Here is a 14,549-nt window from a genome sequence, read left to right as displayed (position 1 = left end):
TCCCTGTGTGGGGGGCAGTGAGCTGTGATGTTTAGTTGCTGGCTGGGGTTAAATCTGAGAGGGAAAAGTTTTAAACAAACTAAACCAGTCAGTATTTGAGTACTTAAAACCCATGAAATGGGGGTAAGGTATGTGCAGAATAGAGGGGGAGATAATGAGTGATAAGAGATGATGATTGGGTGGGACATAATTAATTTAGAAGGAAGATAGTGTAGATAAGTACCAGAGGATGCTTGTACTTGGCCCAAAGCCTGCTCTGTGTCTGCCTCTCCCTGTTCACTCTTCCTCAGGTTAACCCTGGAATGTCTGAGAACAAGGGCATGTGTTAAAAATCAACCTCCTTTAGAAGCCCATGGTAACACTGCCCAGGGCTGGAAGTCTCAGCTGGAGGAGGAAAATAGCTCTTCCCAGGCCATAAAAGGTGAAGGTGTTGTGGTTCCCCAGCCAAAGGGAAAAGCTCTGTCAGCTCCCTGCTCCTGCCTCACTTTCTCTCCACAAAGTCCGTGGGTGATGGAGCCCTCTGAGCGAGCCCTACACCCCACGGGAATCCTGGCATGGGGCTTCCCTCTTCCCCCCCAGGCATCGTTGGGCTCCTGTTACACCCTCTTGGATATCTTTGTGCCTTGGCTTAGGGAGGGGAAGGGCCAAGAGAAAGGAAGGGGGACAGGGGAATCAGGGATCAGAGTTGTATCAATGTTCTGGAAAGGGGCAGTAGAAATTAAAGCCCAGCAGGACTGGAAATTATCCTGGAGTCGCAAATACGGGGCAGGAATATTGTCAAAGCCCTTGGCTGTGCTGGACACAGCAAAAGGGATCTGCTGCTATGGGCCATTATGGGATGTCTGCATCGGGTGTGCAGGGATGGGGTCAGGAAAGCCAAGGCACAGAGGGAACAGCACTCGGCAGGGATATAGGTCAGCACAGAAGGGCCAAGAAGAGAGCACCCTGCTCATGGAACAGAAAGGAGAAATGGTGGCAAGGGACAGTGAGCTGGGGCTGTCCAGCCTGGAGAAGAGAAGGCTCCCAGGAGACCTCAGAGCCCCTTCCAGTGCCTAAAGGCTTACAAAAAAGAGGGAGAGGGACTTCTTACACAGGCAGTGATAGGACAAGCGGAACAGTTTTTAACTAAAAGAGGAGATTTAGATTAGATGTTAGGAAAAAATTCTTCCCTGTGAGGGTGGTGAGGCCCTGGCACAGGCTGCCCAGAGCACCCAGGGCTGCCCCTGGATCCCTGGAAGTGTCCAAGGCCAGGCTGGCTGGGGCTTGGAGCAGCCTGGCACAGTGGAATGTGTCCCTGTCCTGGGCAGGGGTGGCACTGGATGGGCTTTAAGGTCCCTTCCAGCGAGGTCTGTGATTTTGACTCTACATCCCATCTGCTCCTGGCAAGGACATCCAGCCTCCAGGGAATGGGGTGAAGGCTCTGGCACGGCACGACCCACCCAGCACAAGAAACTGAGGATTCAACCCAGGATATGTCACAGCAAAATCCTTTCTCTGTCACCAGCATGGAGGCGCCCTGTGACACCCCTGAATAATGTGTCAAATACAACACAAGCAGAGCTGGGGGAGGCTCACCCAGCATTCCTAAAGCACTGCAGGAGCAGCAGAGCCACAGCCCCCCTGCCCTTCACAGGAGGTGGCAGGTGCAGGACGTGCTCGAGGACATTGCCCAGAAAGATATGGGATTGCCACTCTGGGATGTGAGATCTCAGGTGTCAGTCACAGGCGGGCTGCACCCACCCTACAAGACAGACCCCTTCTCATGGACCCTACCCACCAGCTCTTGTGGGGTGTTGGAAATCACAACCACAACCTTCCAAGCCTGGTCCTCTCCAGAAAGGCTGGGCTGCTGGATTCACCCCAGACTGAGGGAACAATGGCTCCTCCTCCACAGCACAGATATGTGAGTCCCAACAGGAGCAGCTTTCACCCACTGCCAATTATGGCATTTACCTGTAAAACTCTAATGCTCTGGCCCACAAATCTACAAATGAGCTACTGCTGTCAAAGCAGAAGCAATCACAGCTGGTGTTTGTCACCACTTTCATTCCAAGTGACAAAAAAGAAATGAAGGTGAAAAGGAAAGGTTCCCATGTCAGCACTTATTGGCTCTAAAGAAAAGCATTGTCAAGGCATTTAAAACATTTTTATTCTAAATTGCCAACAAGAACCTTGACATAAATTGACAGAACTTTAAAAGAATCCTAATTTTGCACATTCCAGTCAACATGTAGTTATTTTCTAGTGTTAATATACAGATGGTGGAAATCCAGTTTTTAGGGGAAAATAAGAAGGAATTAATCTCTTTCTAGACAAACACTATGTCTGGCTTCTTAATTCTTTATAGTTGTATCTTTAGATCCCATTTTGTACTTTGCATGTTTAGAAATGTACTGCTTGATCTGAACATTTTCAGTCCTAAACATGTATTTTTATTGATTTAAACCATTCCTACTCCCTTCCTCCCCTAATACAGAACAGGTACCCAAGAGCTCTCAAACATGTTTCAAGCATTAGAAAACTGCAAAACTCTAATGGAAACTGGAAAAACACCTCAGTGTCCTCCTGAAACTTCCCCTGTTTGGAGTTGTGTGTGATGCAAGGAACTTGCAGAGGATTCTCTGTTAAGGTCTGCCTGGGGAAGTCCCTCACACACAGGAGACAAAGTAAGGCCTAAGGTGACAAAGGTAAGGCTTAAGGTGTGAAGGTGCAAAAGTTAAGGTCAGGATGCTCTCAAAGCAGTCTGCAAATGACAACACGATTTAAAACTCAACCTGAACATTTGCCATACCCTGAGTGGACAAACTCAGATTCCAACAAAATAAAAACAAAAAGTGCATGCACAGTAAAATACTTCTAAGTTTGCCTGTTACAAAAACCAGAGACTTGGCAATTATGATGTTTTTCCTGTTCACAGGGAGCCACCAGGGCTGGGATGGGAAGGTTTCTGTGTACATTTATCAGTCTATTTTTTCAAGAACAGTAACAAAATTCACCAAGTAAAGGTGAGGGTAACTTTTAAAACAAGTGGTTGGGGGAAACATTTGGTAACCAAGGACAGTTCCACATATTCAAACATTACAAGAAACACATCATGCAATAAAAGCCAGGTGTAGAGTCCTGCCATCAGGTCCAGAGCATGCCTGTCTTCTGCAGGAGCTCTCCCATCCAAACCAGGGAGACACTTACTGCTGGGGCAAAACTAAGTTCCAAGGGGAGGAACTAATATTCCGAACTCTGGAAAGGACAAGGTAAAATTTTTGCATGAGATGGGCAAAGATACAACAACTTCCCCCGCTCCCGCAAGGGACAGTGGCCTCTGCAGAGGCAGCACTTGTCCCCTTGGCAGCAAGGCTTGTCTACAACTGGCATTTCAGTTTGGTTTGCCAGACTCAGCCCAACACTGTGGCAATTGCAGTCCTTGGCTGTGCAGGAGCTGTGTCTGCAGTGCCCAGAGAGCACCAGGTTCAGTTGCTCCCAGTGGGAACCAGAACAATCATTCCTCAAAGGATCTTTAAGCTGTTGCTTTGCTGCTAAAGGCAAATAAAAATCTTTGATTTCAGCATTAGACGCTTCCCCATGGGGAGCTCCTTCTCTCCCTCCCCCAGATGGAATTTGATAGCTTCTTCTCCCAGTGGTGCTGGTTTAAGGACTCTTTCATCTCAGCTCTGACTTAGCTGGGCCTGACAGTGAACAGAGCACAAAACAAAGGAACAATTTGGTTTAAGTCAGGGGCAGGGTGGGGGGTGAAAGGGGATAATGGGGATGCTGTGGAATGGTGTGTTTAGAGAGACAGGAAGTGGCCAGGAAGCAGCTCTGCCTAACCTGGGCCACAGGAATGGAGCAAGGAAAGAACAGAGAGGATGCCTCAAAGGAAGGACACAGAAGATGATCCCAGCAGCAGATTCCCTCAGAAGCTGCTCTCAAGAAGCAGCTGTTCCATACAACCCCTCCTGTCCATGCAGTGGGAGCCACGAAGTGCTGTTACAGCCAGAGATTTCAGGAGCTGTCCCCAGCTCTGGCCTGGGTGCCTCAGCCCCATGCTCAGTACTCACAGGCCTGCAGGCAGGGTGTACGGGAGAGTCTCAGGGGGCCGCATCCGTGAGGGCAAGGAGTTGTTCTGGTCCCTGATGGTGCTGGAATTAAGTGACTTTGGTTACTTCTGGCAAATGCACTGGCTCACATTTATGCATTTTACTGCAGCAAGGCCCTGGGGGATGGTGCTGTGCCACCATGCTGGTGGTGCTGAGGAGAGCTGGATGTGCTCTGAACACTCAAAGGTCTTGTAAAGAGCCTGAAAGGTGGAACCAGGCAGTGCTGCTGTCAGCCCCTATGGAAGAGCTCACACAGAACTCGGAGCTGCCAGGGGCAGGATTATTGCTGGACTGTAAATGAACCGGTTAAATAAACCTTAAAACACCTTGGGCAGCTCTGGTGGTTTCACCACATCCCCTAGCCAGCCAGGGCAGCCCCTTCCTGTTCACAACTGGGCACTGAGCTCCTTGCTCCCCCTGCCCCAAACTCTGACCACCCTTTGGAAAGGGCACCAGGGAGGGTTCTGCTGACACAGGGCCCAACTTCAGCACATCTGCCAGGCCCCAGGAGGCAGGAGCTCACAAGAGATCTCCCAAGGACTCAAGGGGACCACTATTCTCTCTGCACATTGCCCAGACATCCATCAGACATCCCTGAACACAGGCCACAGGCACACAAGAGCAGTATCAGTGCTCCTGAGGGTTTCCTGCTCTGGTCCAGGCCATGTGAGGAAGCAGGACACACTGAACCAACAGCATCTCTCCTCCCAGGGTTGTACAGCAGCAAAGGCAGCTCCTGTCCAGCCACTGAGGTGAGGCTGGGAGATGGCTGCAATATTTGTATAAATAAACACTGATGTAAAGAATCAAACTTGCATTCCCTACCTTTTCATGGCAGAGTTGATCACACCCCACACAAAAGTAGACTCAGATCCCTCCAGCAAGTCTGTGAAAGAAAGCAGATGTTGTGACCCAAAACTAAGAAACCCCAGAAACCACAATCAGATCAGTGCCTTAAATGACTTCCCACTGCCAGAGGGCAGGGTTGGATGGGATACTGGGAAGGAATTGTTCTCTGTGAGGGTGGTGAGGCTCTGGCACAGGGTGCCCAGAGCAGCTGTGACTGCCCCTGGACCCCTGGAAGTGTCCAAGGCCAGGTTGCATGGGACTTGGAGCAGCCTGGGATAGTGGAATGTGTCCTGGCCCATGGAATGAGATGAACTTTAAGGTGCCATCCAAGCCAAACCATTCAGGGATTCTGTGATCAGAAATATCTCTCTCATATTTTTCCATGTTCAAGAGAGAGGAAAAGTTGACCTATGAGGAATGTGTCTGCTTCACTGAGGAACATGTTTCCATTGCTATCACCACACAAAAGGTACAAAAGTATGGGAGGAAGGGATGCTTGGAAATCTTTTCCCATGCTCGTTCTGGCAGGCATTTTGGATTGCTCTCTATAGCAAGCCAAGCCTGCTGGGTGGAGAGATCCATGTTCATATGAAGGAGCATAAGCAAAGTGTCCTACAAGGCAGCCCTGAGCAAACAGCACTCCTGGCCTCACACTGTCCCCAGAGGATCTGGAGGACATGGCCAGGAAGAAGGCAGCAGATGGGCAAGTTCCTCACCTGTTTCCCAGTCTTCAGCACATGGAGGTGCCTGCCATGTGCTCCCATTATTCAGCTGCTCCTGTGGGGACTCACAGGACCGGCTCACTTCAGGAAGAGAGAAAACACAGTGACCAGCAGTCCTTAAATCCATTAAACACTTTGGCTCAAGCTGCAAAACACCTCTGGGCTTTAGAGGAAGCCCCACCCAAAGCAAACAGGTTGGGGACAGCTGAAATGCAGCAACTTCAAATTTGCCTTTTTCAATGAAAAGGAAAAGACTCTGCTCTCTGGAACTCTGAGCAGGAATTCTGGAGTGAAGAGGAAACCTGCTGACATGGATGCAGGCATCACTGCCTGTGCACCTCTACAGAAGACAGAAAACTGTGTGCCCTGTGGTGTGCAAGAGTTAAATGGAGATCAGTGCTGCAAGAGGAGCAGCCCATCCTTGTGGCCATAAATGCATCCCACTCCTCCTTCCAGAGGCACTTGCTGCACTATTATGGGTAAAACCTTTCCATTCAACAAGCCTGGTAACAAAATACATGCAAGGCCTACCCAGAGCATCTGCCATGTTCTCAAGAAACTGCCCAATGAAGCCAAGCAAATGAGATCAAGTTTCCCTAAAGCTGCTGTGTCACACACAACTATAGACAACCATTTGCCTCCCACTTTTGGGTTATTCCACGAGGACACCTCAGTTCCCTAGGAGCACAGGGGGTCTCTTACCCACATCTTGCTCCACGAAGGCTTTGTCATTGCACTTCATGATGTGGTCGCTGAGGTCAGCCTGAGGAACCAGGTGACGAGCATTGAAGGGGCATGTGGCCAATTTCTTTGCAATTTCAGGGTTGCTCTGGACATGGGAAAACCAAAATTATGTGCCACATCTCTCATATTCACTTACCTCTTGTTGATACGTAGGAAAAAAAGACTGGTATATTTGTGGTGTTGCTTTGAAAAATACAAAAGTAAACAAGAAATTGCAATGTATTGGTTAGACACTTACTAAATACAAAAGGGGAAATGAACATGACTTTTCCTCCAAACACAATTCACAGAAACTGAGCCATCCTGACTGAAGTGGAAAAGACTCTCAGCAAACTCCCTAGAGTTCCCTGCAGTGCTGGTGATATGACTGCATGGCTTAAAGCAGAAATGAAATCATTTTAAAACCAGGAGGGGAGAGACATCATATCAAAGCAGTGTGACCCCCCTGCGTGGGGAATGACACGCTCTACTCCATGTTGCAGAAGGCTGAATAAATTGCTTTTATTAAGCTAAATAATATTACATTAATACTTATTATACTAGAATTATATTATACTAAAGAAAAATCTGTGACTGTCTGGAGACAGTCATGACACAGCTTTGACCCAAGTGGCCAATCAATCCAAACAACCATCACCGGTGTCCAATTAACAAATCACTTTCAGTAAACAATCTCCATAACACATTCCACATGTGCCAAACAAGAGGCGCAGCAAATAGAGATAAGAATTGTTTTCTTCTTTCTCTGAGCTTTCTCACTGCGACTCACAACTTCCCAGGAAAAATCCTGGGAGAGAGAATCATGTTTCTCTCTGTTCAGAGAATGTGAATACTACAACATCAGGCAAATCTAAACCCTTGAGATGTATTTTAACTAAGTGGGCATACAGGCAGAGAAATTCCATAAGCCTTTTAGAAGAGCCAGAGAACTGGGAGCATTCCACCTTGATTTCCATTATGGCAGGCACCAGTTCTAGTGGCAGAGCTCAGCTGTCACTATAAATTATATAAGTAAATTATTTTATTTATAAATAAATTATATAAGTAAATTGCAGGAGTAAATTATCTCCTGCAAGTGACAGAGCATTACTGGGAAAACCCCAGCTCTGCCACTGGACCAGTGCTTGCCTGGCTCTGCTGGTCAGGGATTAGACTCACACCCAAGGCTGCTCCAGGCAGTTCCTCCTCCACCACTGCTGATCCCTGGCTTCAGCACATCCAAAGCCCTTGGCACTCCCTGCCTGGTACAGCCAGGGCTGCCATGTCCATAGGTGTCCATCGCTGCTGTCACCTGGCATGAGCGAGTGGCTTCCCACTGCCAGAGGGCAGGGTTAGATGGGATACTGGTAAGGAATTCCTCCCTGTGAGGGTGGGGAGGCCCTGGCACAAGTTACCCAGAGCAGCTGTGGCTGCCCCTGGGATCTCTGGAAGTGTCAAAGGCCAGGCTGGACAGGGCTTGGAGCAACCTGGGGCAGCGGAAGGGGTTGGCACTGGATGAGCTGTGGGGTCCCTTCCCACCCAAACCATCCTGTGATTGCATGATTCTTAAAGAGTTCCAGCCAAGAAGATCCAACTTGCTCTGCCTGCAGTATCCCCGTTTGGGTCAGGGCTCTGTTCTGCACAGAGCAATGGGAGACTGAGCCAGGTGGAAGCGTTAATTGGATTTTATGCATAAGGGGTGCAAAGGAAACTCAACAAACTTGTCCCAAGCAAGAGGGACAATCTCCACCCAGACCCTTGCCACTGCAAATAACACACTGTGGCATCTTCAGATGGACCAGTGACAATCCCCAAGCTCTTCTGCTAATTACTTATACACTGGCTTTATCTGCTTGATGATCACTATCTCACCTCATCTAGAAAGTGGAAAAATGAATATGACCTCCCTGTGAAGAGACCAGAGACTCCTCCCTGAACTAACCACGAAGGATCTCTGTGTCTCCTTCCAACAGAGCCAGACTGAATGGGTGAATTCCTGTGTGCCTGGAGCTATCACTAAACAAATTCTGAAGTTACATGAAATAAAAGTTAAACAGAGCTACTTGTCAGGAAAGGCAGGAACACAGGGGGTATTTGCAAGCACAGAGTCACTCAGTCACTGCCTGTCCAACTCACCTCCTTACACTTCACCAGGTGATAGGGAAACCGCCGTGCTCTGATCCAGTGGTTTTTAACCAAGGGGCACTGGATTAACCTCTCTGGATCCAACATATCTGGTGGAACAGGAGAACAGGGAAGAGCATCTGGTCAGGAAGATGAGAATCACTCACACAGTGCACTGGGGAAAACCCCACACCACCACATCAGGGCTGTGGTCTGAGGGAGTTAAACCAGTTGCTCTTAGTTTGAAACCATTCATTAAGGCAGGCACCTGCTTTGCATAACCAAATTAATTAAACCTGAAGTTCTCATAACTGGGACATTAGTTAAAACAGAGGAGAGTCAGCACCACTGAGCGTAATAACTCTTCAGATTACCTTATTAGAGAGCCAACCACCCTTACTCCAAGGGAAAGCCAGCAGCACTTCCCAGCTCTCCTGGAGGAGGATCAGTGGGATCATGTCACACCCACCAGCGCCTTCAGCAGCTGAACCAAATCTTTTTTCCATCAACAGCTTGTTTTGCTGGAGGCAGAATGTGAGGGAACTGAGTTACATTCTGGAGGCAGCAGTGTGCCTAACATGATACATGAGACTCTGAATGAAGGTTTTAATCATGTAATTATTTAGGAGCTGAGGTGTTACTAAAGCAGCAAAAACACTGAGGAACAAACATACTGAACATGAAGCAGTGTGAATCCATGCATTCATAATTGTCTATAAAATATATTACAATATAAATATTAATAAAGATGCATATTCTGAGTGAGGAAGAGAAGCAGCCAGGAGGAGACACAAGGCTCCACTACTGCCTGTGGGTCTGTTTGTGGGGTACACACCAAGGAGCTTGGGCTGCTCCCATCCTTTCTGCTCTGCCACTCTTGCTGCAGGGGCTTTCAGCACATTTAGGATTTGATTATGCAGGAGCTAACCCAGCTCTAGGCACTGGCTGCTGCTGCCTCTGCCCTCCTCTCTCACACACGTGGCTCCATCAGACCTCAGGCTGGCAGTTGTTAAAATGCTGTTCCAGAAGTCCCAACGAACAGAATTCAGGCTAAGAGGCACTTGGAAAGAGAAGGGACAGACAGGATCCTTGTCTCCATCTGGGCTGTGCAGTGCTGCTGCCTCTGAGCACCTCTCACCTCAACAGGCCACTCGGGGAAATTAGAGCACCTGGCTTTGCATTGGCTCAGCTGCCTCTGGAAGAGCAATCACAAGTGGATTTGTCACCGAAAACGCTGTGAAAAATGAAACACTCTAACACTGTAATTTCAGTATTAGAAAGCAGCATTACTCTTTTTTTGGCACCGGCTGCGTGGGAGATGCTCCCTCCTCCAAACATCCTCTCCTCCCTTCTGAGGAGGGTTTTTTCTCATTGAATGCATTCTAACTATGGGGTCTGGCCAAGATACACCCTTTATCAGGTACACAGTCTTTATTCTCACGGCTAAGATACCCAGTAGTGCATATTAATCACTGATATATGTAAATACAGGATTAAGCACTGTCTGTTTAAAGAATTCACAAGACTAAAAAGTATTTGGCAGAGATTTTTCCAATAGCTTCTCTCTCTGAACTGGCGCCACACTAGACCAAGTGTGGTTCCAGTGAAGGGAAAGGGGACAGAGACGAGCAGCAGAGGAGAGCAGAGCCCCCAGCAGCACAGGAGCAGCTCAGGCAGCCAAGCAGTTGTAATTTATACACGGCTGAAACCACCAAAGGCACCACAACAATGCCACGTGCAGGGAGATCCTGGTACCTGTCCCTGTCCACACTGCATTGAAACGGATCCCAAAACCTCCTGGAGCGGCTGAGCCGGGAGACACGGCTGGAAGGCACGCTCGAACCGAACAAAGTCGTTTTATTCAGTGAAATCCTACAGGCTGGACCTCACCCGCACGAGCTGCAGCTGCTGCGGCGAACTGGGCTGCAATCACCGAGAGGAGGGCTGGCTCGGGCACTGGGCATGGGGACAGACCCCAGTGGCGCGGGTGTGGTCCCCGCCATGCCCGCACCGACGAGCGCTTTCCCGTCCCACCCCAACCAAACCTCAAGCCTCACCCAAGTCCTCCTCGAGCTCCATGGCGGGGCCGGCCGGGTCCGCTCTGGGGCTGCGCCTGCTCCGGGGTGGAGTGCGGGGTCGACTGTGGGGCCGAGTCCGCCTCGAGGCCGGCTGCGGGGGTGGCTGTGGGTCCGAGCCCGCCGCCGCCTCGGGGTTGGCTGTGGGGGCGGTGCGGGGGTGGCTGTGGGTCCGAGCCCGCCGCCGCCTCGGGGTTGGCTGTGAGGGCGGGTTGGACTCGGCTGTGGGTCCGAGCCCGCCGCCGCCTCGGGGTTGGTTGTGAGGGCGGGTTGGACTCGGCTGTGGGTCCGAGCCCGCCGCCGCCTCGGGGTTGGTTGTGGGGGCGGGTTGGACTCGGCTGTGGGTCCGAGCCCGCCGCCGCCTCGGGGTTGGCTGTGGCGCCGGGCCGGTCTCGCCCTTCCCGCCCGGCCGCGGTTGCCGGGGCAACGCCGTGCGCGCGGCGCCATCGAGGGCGGCCGGGCCGGGACCCTGAAACCGCCCTGAGGTGTTGGGGAATGTTCAGCCGGAATAAACCCATGTAGATAAAGGGAGATAGGCTTAAAGTCATCCTGATGTTTTTGACTGGGACTGCTGCAGCCTTAGGCGCTGGTTACGAGCTGCCCCCGGACAGTGAATCACAATTGTCAAGGTTGGAAGAGACCTTTGATATAATCGAGGCCATCCAGTCCAACTGTCCTCCCACTGTGACCCCTGTAATATATATTATGGAATAATTCGTGCTTATCTAAAATACATGTATGTAATAAATGATGCCTGGGCAAAAAATCCTTAAAAGTTTTAAGCCACAAGCCGCAGCCGAGGAAAGGCTTCGAAACCACAGCTGGCAGCAAGCAGAAAGACCTCATTTACAAACGAAAAAGCATGGCTCTGTGCGAAATGGGCCCTTTCCTGGACCATCTCGGAGACACCCAGCGATGAATACACGGGAGATATCTAGATCGAGATAGTCAGAGTCGTCAGGAGCATAGTCAGGAACGTGCATCCCAATACCAGGTTCCCTTAACTCAACATCAGCATTCATCGCTTCCCAGAAGTGACTTTTGTACAGCCCAGCACAGAGAAAAGGAGACCCAGGAATACGTGAAGCAACAAGAAGAATAGGAGAACCTCTGCCCCAGGCGGAAAAAAAACGTATAAAAACTGACTGGACAGAGACAGCATCCGTGAACAGAATAGATCGGATGCTGTAGAGGTCGGACCTGTGTTCACCCAGCGCTGATCCCCGGGCTCGGCACGGTTTTTTTGATTGTGGCTATCTACTACTGAATCTCGGTTGTGAAATAAAAATCTTTTTTATTAATTCAGCTTGATCATTTTTACCTATAACACCCCTAAACCCCTAAACCTCATCACCCAGCACCAGATCCTGACACCTCCTGAACACCCCAGGGGTGGTGGCTCCTTCCAAGGCCTGAGCATCCTGATCTAATCTGAATCTCCCCTGTCTCAGCTCAAGGCCATTCCCTGGTCCTCTCACTGCAGGCACAGCACAAGAGACCGGTCCCAACTCACTTCAGCCTTTCAGGGAGGTGCAGAGTGTGACAAAGTCGCCCCTGAGCCTCCTCTCCTGGCTAAACAAACCGGTCTCCCTCAGCCTTGCCTCATAACTGTGTGGGTAGTGTGGTGACTGGCTCTCGCAGATGAGGAATGGATATTACGTGTGTTAAAAGAAGACATAAGACAATTTGTTTTGGCTGGAATGCAGTTGATTCCGTCTGTAATTGCACAGTAGCTGGCAGAGTGCTGTGCTTTGACTTTAGTATGGGAAGAACACTGATAATGTTGCTCACAAAAATTGCATTGATTACCTTGGTGTGTAAAAATCGAATAATTACACAGTCTAGGGAGACATCGATTATGTCAGAGTTGCACAAGCATGGGTGCTTGGTGGAGTTCCACAAATCAAGCATGCCAAATATTAAAACTTTTTACTATTTGTACATTTTAGCAAACAAATGAGTTAGTGTTCATTGGCTACATGTAACATAGCACTTTTATTAATTAGTATTCTATCTTCTGTTGGCTAATGATTCTCTCATTTCTCATGCTAGTTAGTCCACATGCTCAGTCTTTATCTTCTTCTGGGTCAGGGGGTTTCTTGGGTCAGTGGTCTGTGTGTTGATGGCCGCAATCCACCCCTGCTGGAATTATCTTTTACCCACTTGGAGCTGATCTTAACACAATTGCTGAGTTGACTTTGTTAGTTTCTCCCTTATCTTGGGAGTTCTGCCAGATGTCCTTGAAGACATCTGTAAATTCTACATTCCTGGTGTCTACTATAATGGTTTGTCCTCCTTCACAAGCTTTGTTAACTTCTCCCTAGCTCTGAGATCAATGAAGCATGTCCAGCCTAAACCTTAACAAGGCAATTCCAGGAACAAGTTGTCTTTCTAACGCCTTGATGTGATTTACAGTTTGCTGGCTGCTCTCTATTTCACAGATTAAGTCTCTCTTCTTGTCGATTAGTCTTGAAAGTATACAAAGATCACACATCGAAGAACATAATTTCTTAAGAAAATTTAACATACTCCACAATTTGCAGCAATAACACACTGATGGTTTGCATGCTCAGTTGTGTTTATCCTGTGTCTGGGGCTGTTTCAGTCCCCTGGTGCGCCTGAAGCCAGAGCAGGAGATCAGGAAGCTGCAGCCTCAGCAGAGACTGTACCTCTGTCAGCCCAGAATGTCTCCCTGCACTGACTTGGAGAAAAAAACTCAGCAAGGTGTTAGAAGACCCCAGACCAAAACTTGGACTAAGGGGTGTGTGCAAGCACATGGTGGGGGGCAGGTGCTCAAGTCACAGGAATATTGTTGCCTGGGGATTTCTTTGCACCAGCTTGAGCTCACCTACTGCTCTATTAAATTATTTGCTTTTATAATTCTGATGCCTGAGACTCTGCTTTGGGAAACCAAGGCTTGGGCCCATCATTCTGCCTCTGCTTCATAGATTCACAGTATTGTCAAGGTTGGAAAATCTCTCTGAGATCATCAGGTCCAGCTATTCCCTCAGCAGTGCCAAGGTCCCCAAGTACCACATCTACATGTTTTTTGAACACTTCCAGGAATAGTGACTCCAGCACTGCCATGGGCAGCTTGTTCCAATGTCTTACCACCCTTTCAGGGAAGAATTTTTCCCAAATAGCTAACCTAAACCCTCCTGGCACAACTTCAGGCTGTTTTCACTCACTTTGTCCCTTGTTCTCTTGGAGCAGAGCCTGAGCCCCACCTGGCTGCACCCTCCTGTCAGGGAGTTGTGGAGAGTCAGAAGGTCCCTCTGAGCCTCCTTTTCTCCAGGCTGAGCCCCCCCCAGCTCCCTCAGCTTCTTCTCATCAGACTTGTCCTCCAGTTGTTTCTTCTCCTCCCTGGGCAATCCATACTCACAGCCCCCTTCTCCTCGGGGCAATCACCCTCTTTTGGAACTGACTTCAAATGAGGAGTCTCATACACATTTGAGCAAAGGCACTGACCTTCAATGCCCTGATTTCCTTTAGGGGAAGAAGATACACTACAAGGTTTCCCACTGTTCTAGTTAGGAGTTACAGGCCAATGTTTTTCTGGCAGTAGCCAGAAATTTGCCTAATTTAATTCCAGCAGGTGACTGAAGGCTTACCAGTGCTCTCTGACAGCAGCAAGAGCAGAATAATCTTAAGGTACAAGAGATAATGTGTTTATAGAATCAAAACTCTACATCAGGAGAGGAGTGTAGACTTCTCTTGAGTGGAAATACTACAAAAGACATTTTCAAGCACAGAGAAGCTGGCCTGTTCTAGTCCTGTCTGCAAAATTATGTCAAAAACTGTTTCCAGAAACCTAAGATGGACTAAATCTGTCAAAGCATTGTGTCTACCTACACACATGATCTGCAGTGGAGTTTTACTCTTTTGCAAAGGCTGAAAAGGTCTCAGTACATGTTCCATCCTTCCTACTGGGAATAATGAAAGCTCTCTATATGCCTCATGCA

The 14,549-nt window shown here is 49.0% G+C and overlaps 1 protein-coding gene across 1 annotated transcript; it reads right to left on the bottom strand.

The window, feature by feature from the left end:
• Positions 1–2,124: 2,124 nt before the first annotated feature.
• On the bottom strand, positions 2,125–10,968 carry LOC128819578 (gametocyte-specific factor 1-like). The gene is made up of 7 exons (XM_053999835.1): positions 10,570–10,968; positions 8,525–8,622; positions 6,368–6,494; positions 5,660–5,746; positions 4,920–4,980; positions 4,056–4,136; positions 2,125–3,237 (listed from the first exon to the last, which is right to left on the bottom strand). The coding sequence occupies exons 1-7, from the start codon at positions 10,589–10,591 to the stop codon at positions 3,186–3,188; spliced, it is 528 nt and encodes a 175-aa protein (XP_053855810.1). The 5' UTR covers positions 10,592–10,968; the 3' UTR covers positions 2,125–3,185.
• Between the last annotated feature and the right edge of the window lie 3,581 nt (positions 10,969–14,549).

This window comes from Vidua macroura, chromosome 27 (genome assembly GCF_024509145.1).
Source record: "Vidua macroura isolate BioBank_ID:100142 chromosome 27, ASM2450914v1, whole genome shotgun sequence".
In the NCBI taxonomy this organism is placed as follows: Eukaryota; Metazoa; Chordata; class Aves; order Passeriformes; family Viduidae; genus Vidua; species Vidua macroura.
This window is presented reverse-complemented; position numbering and strand designations above follow the sequence as displayed.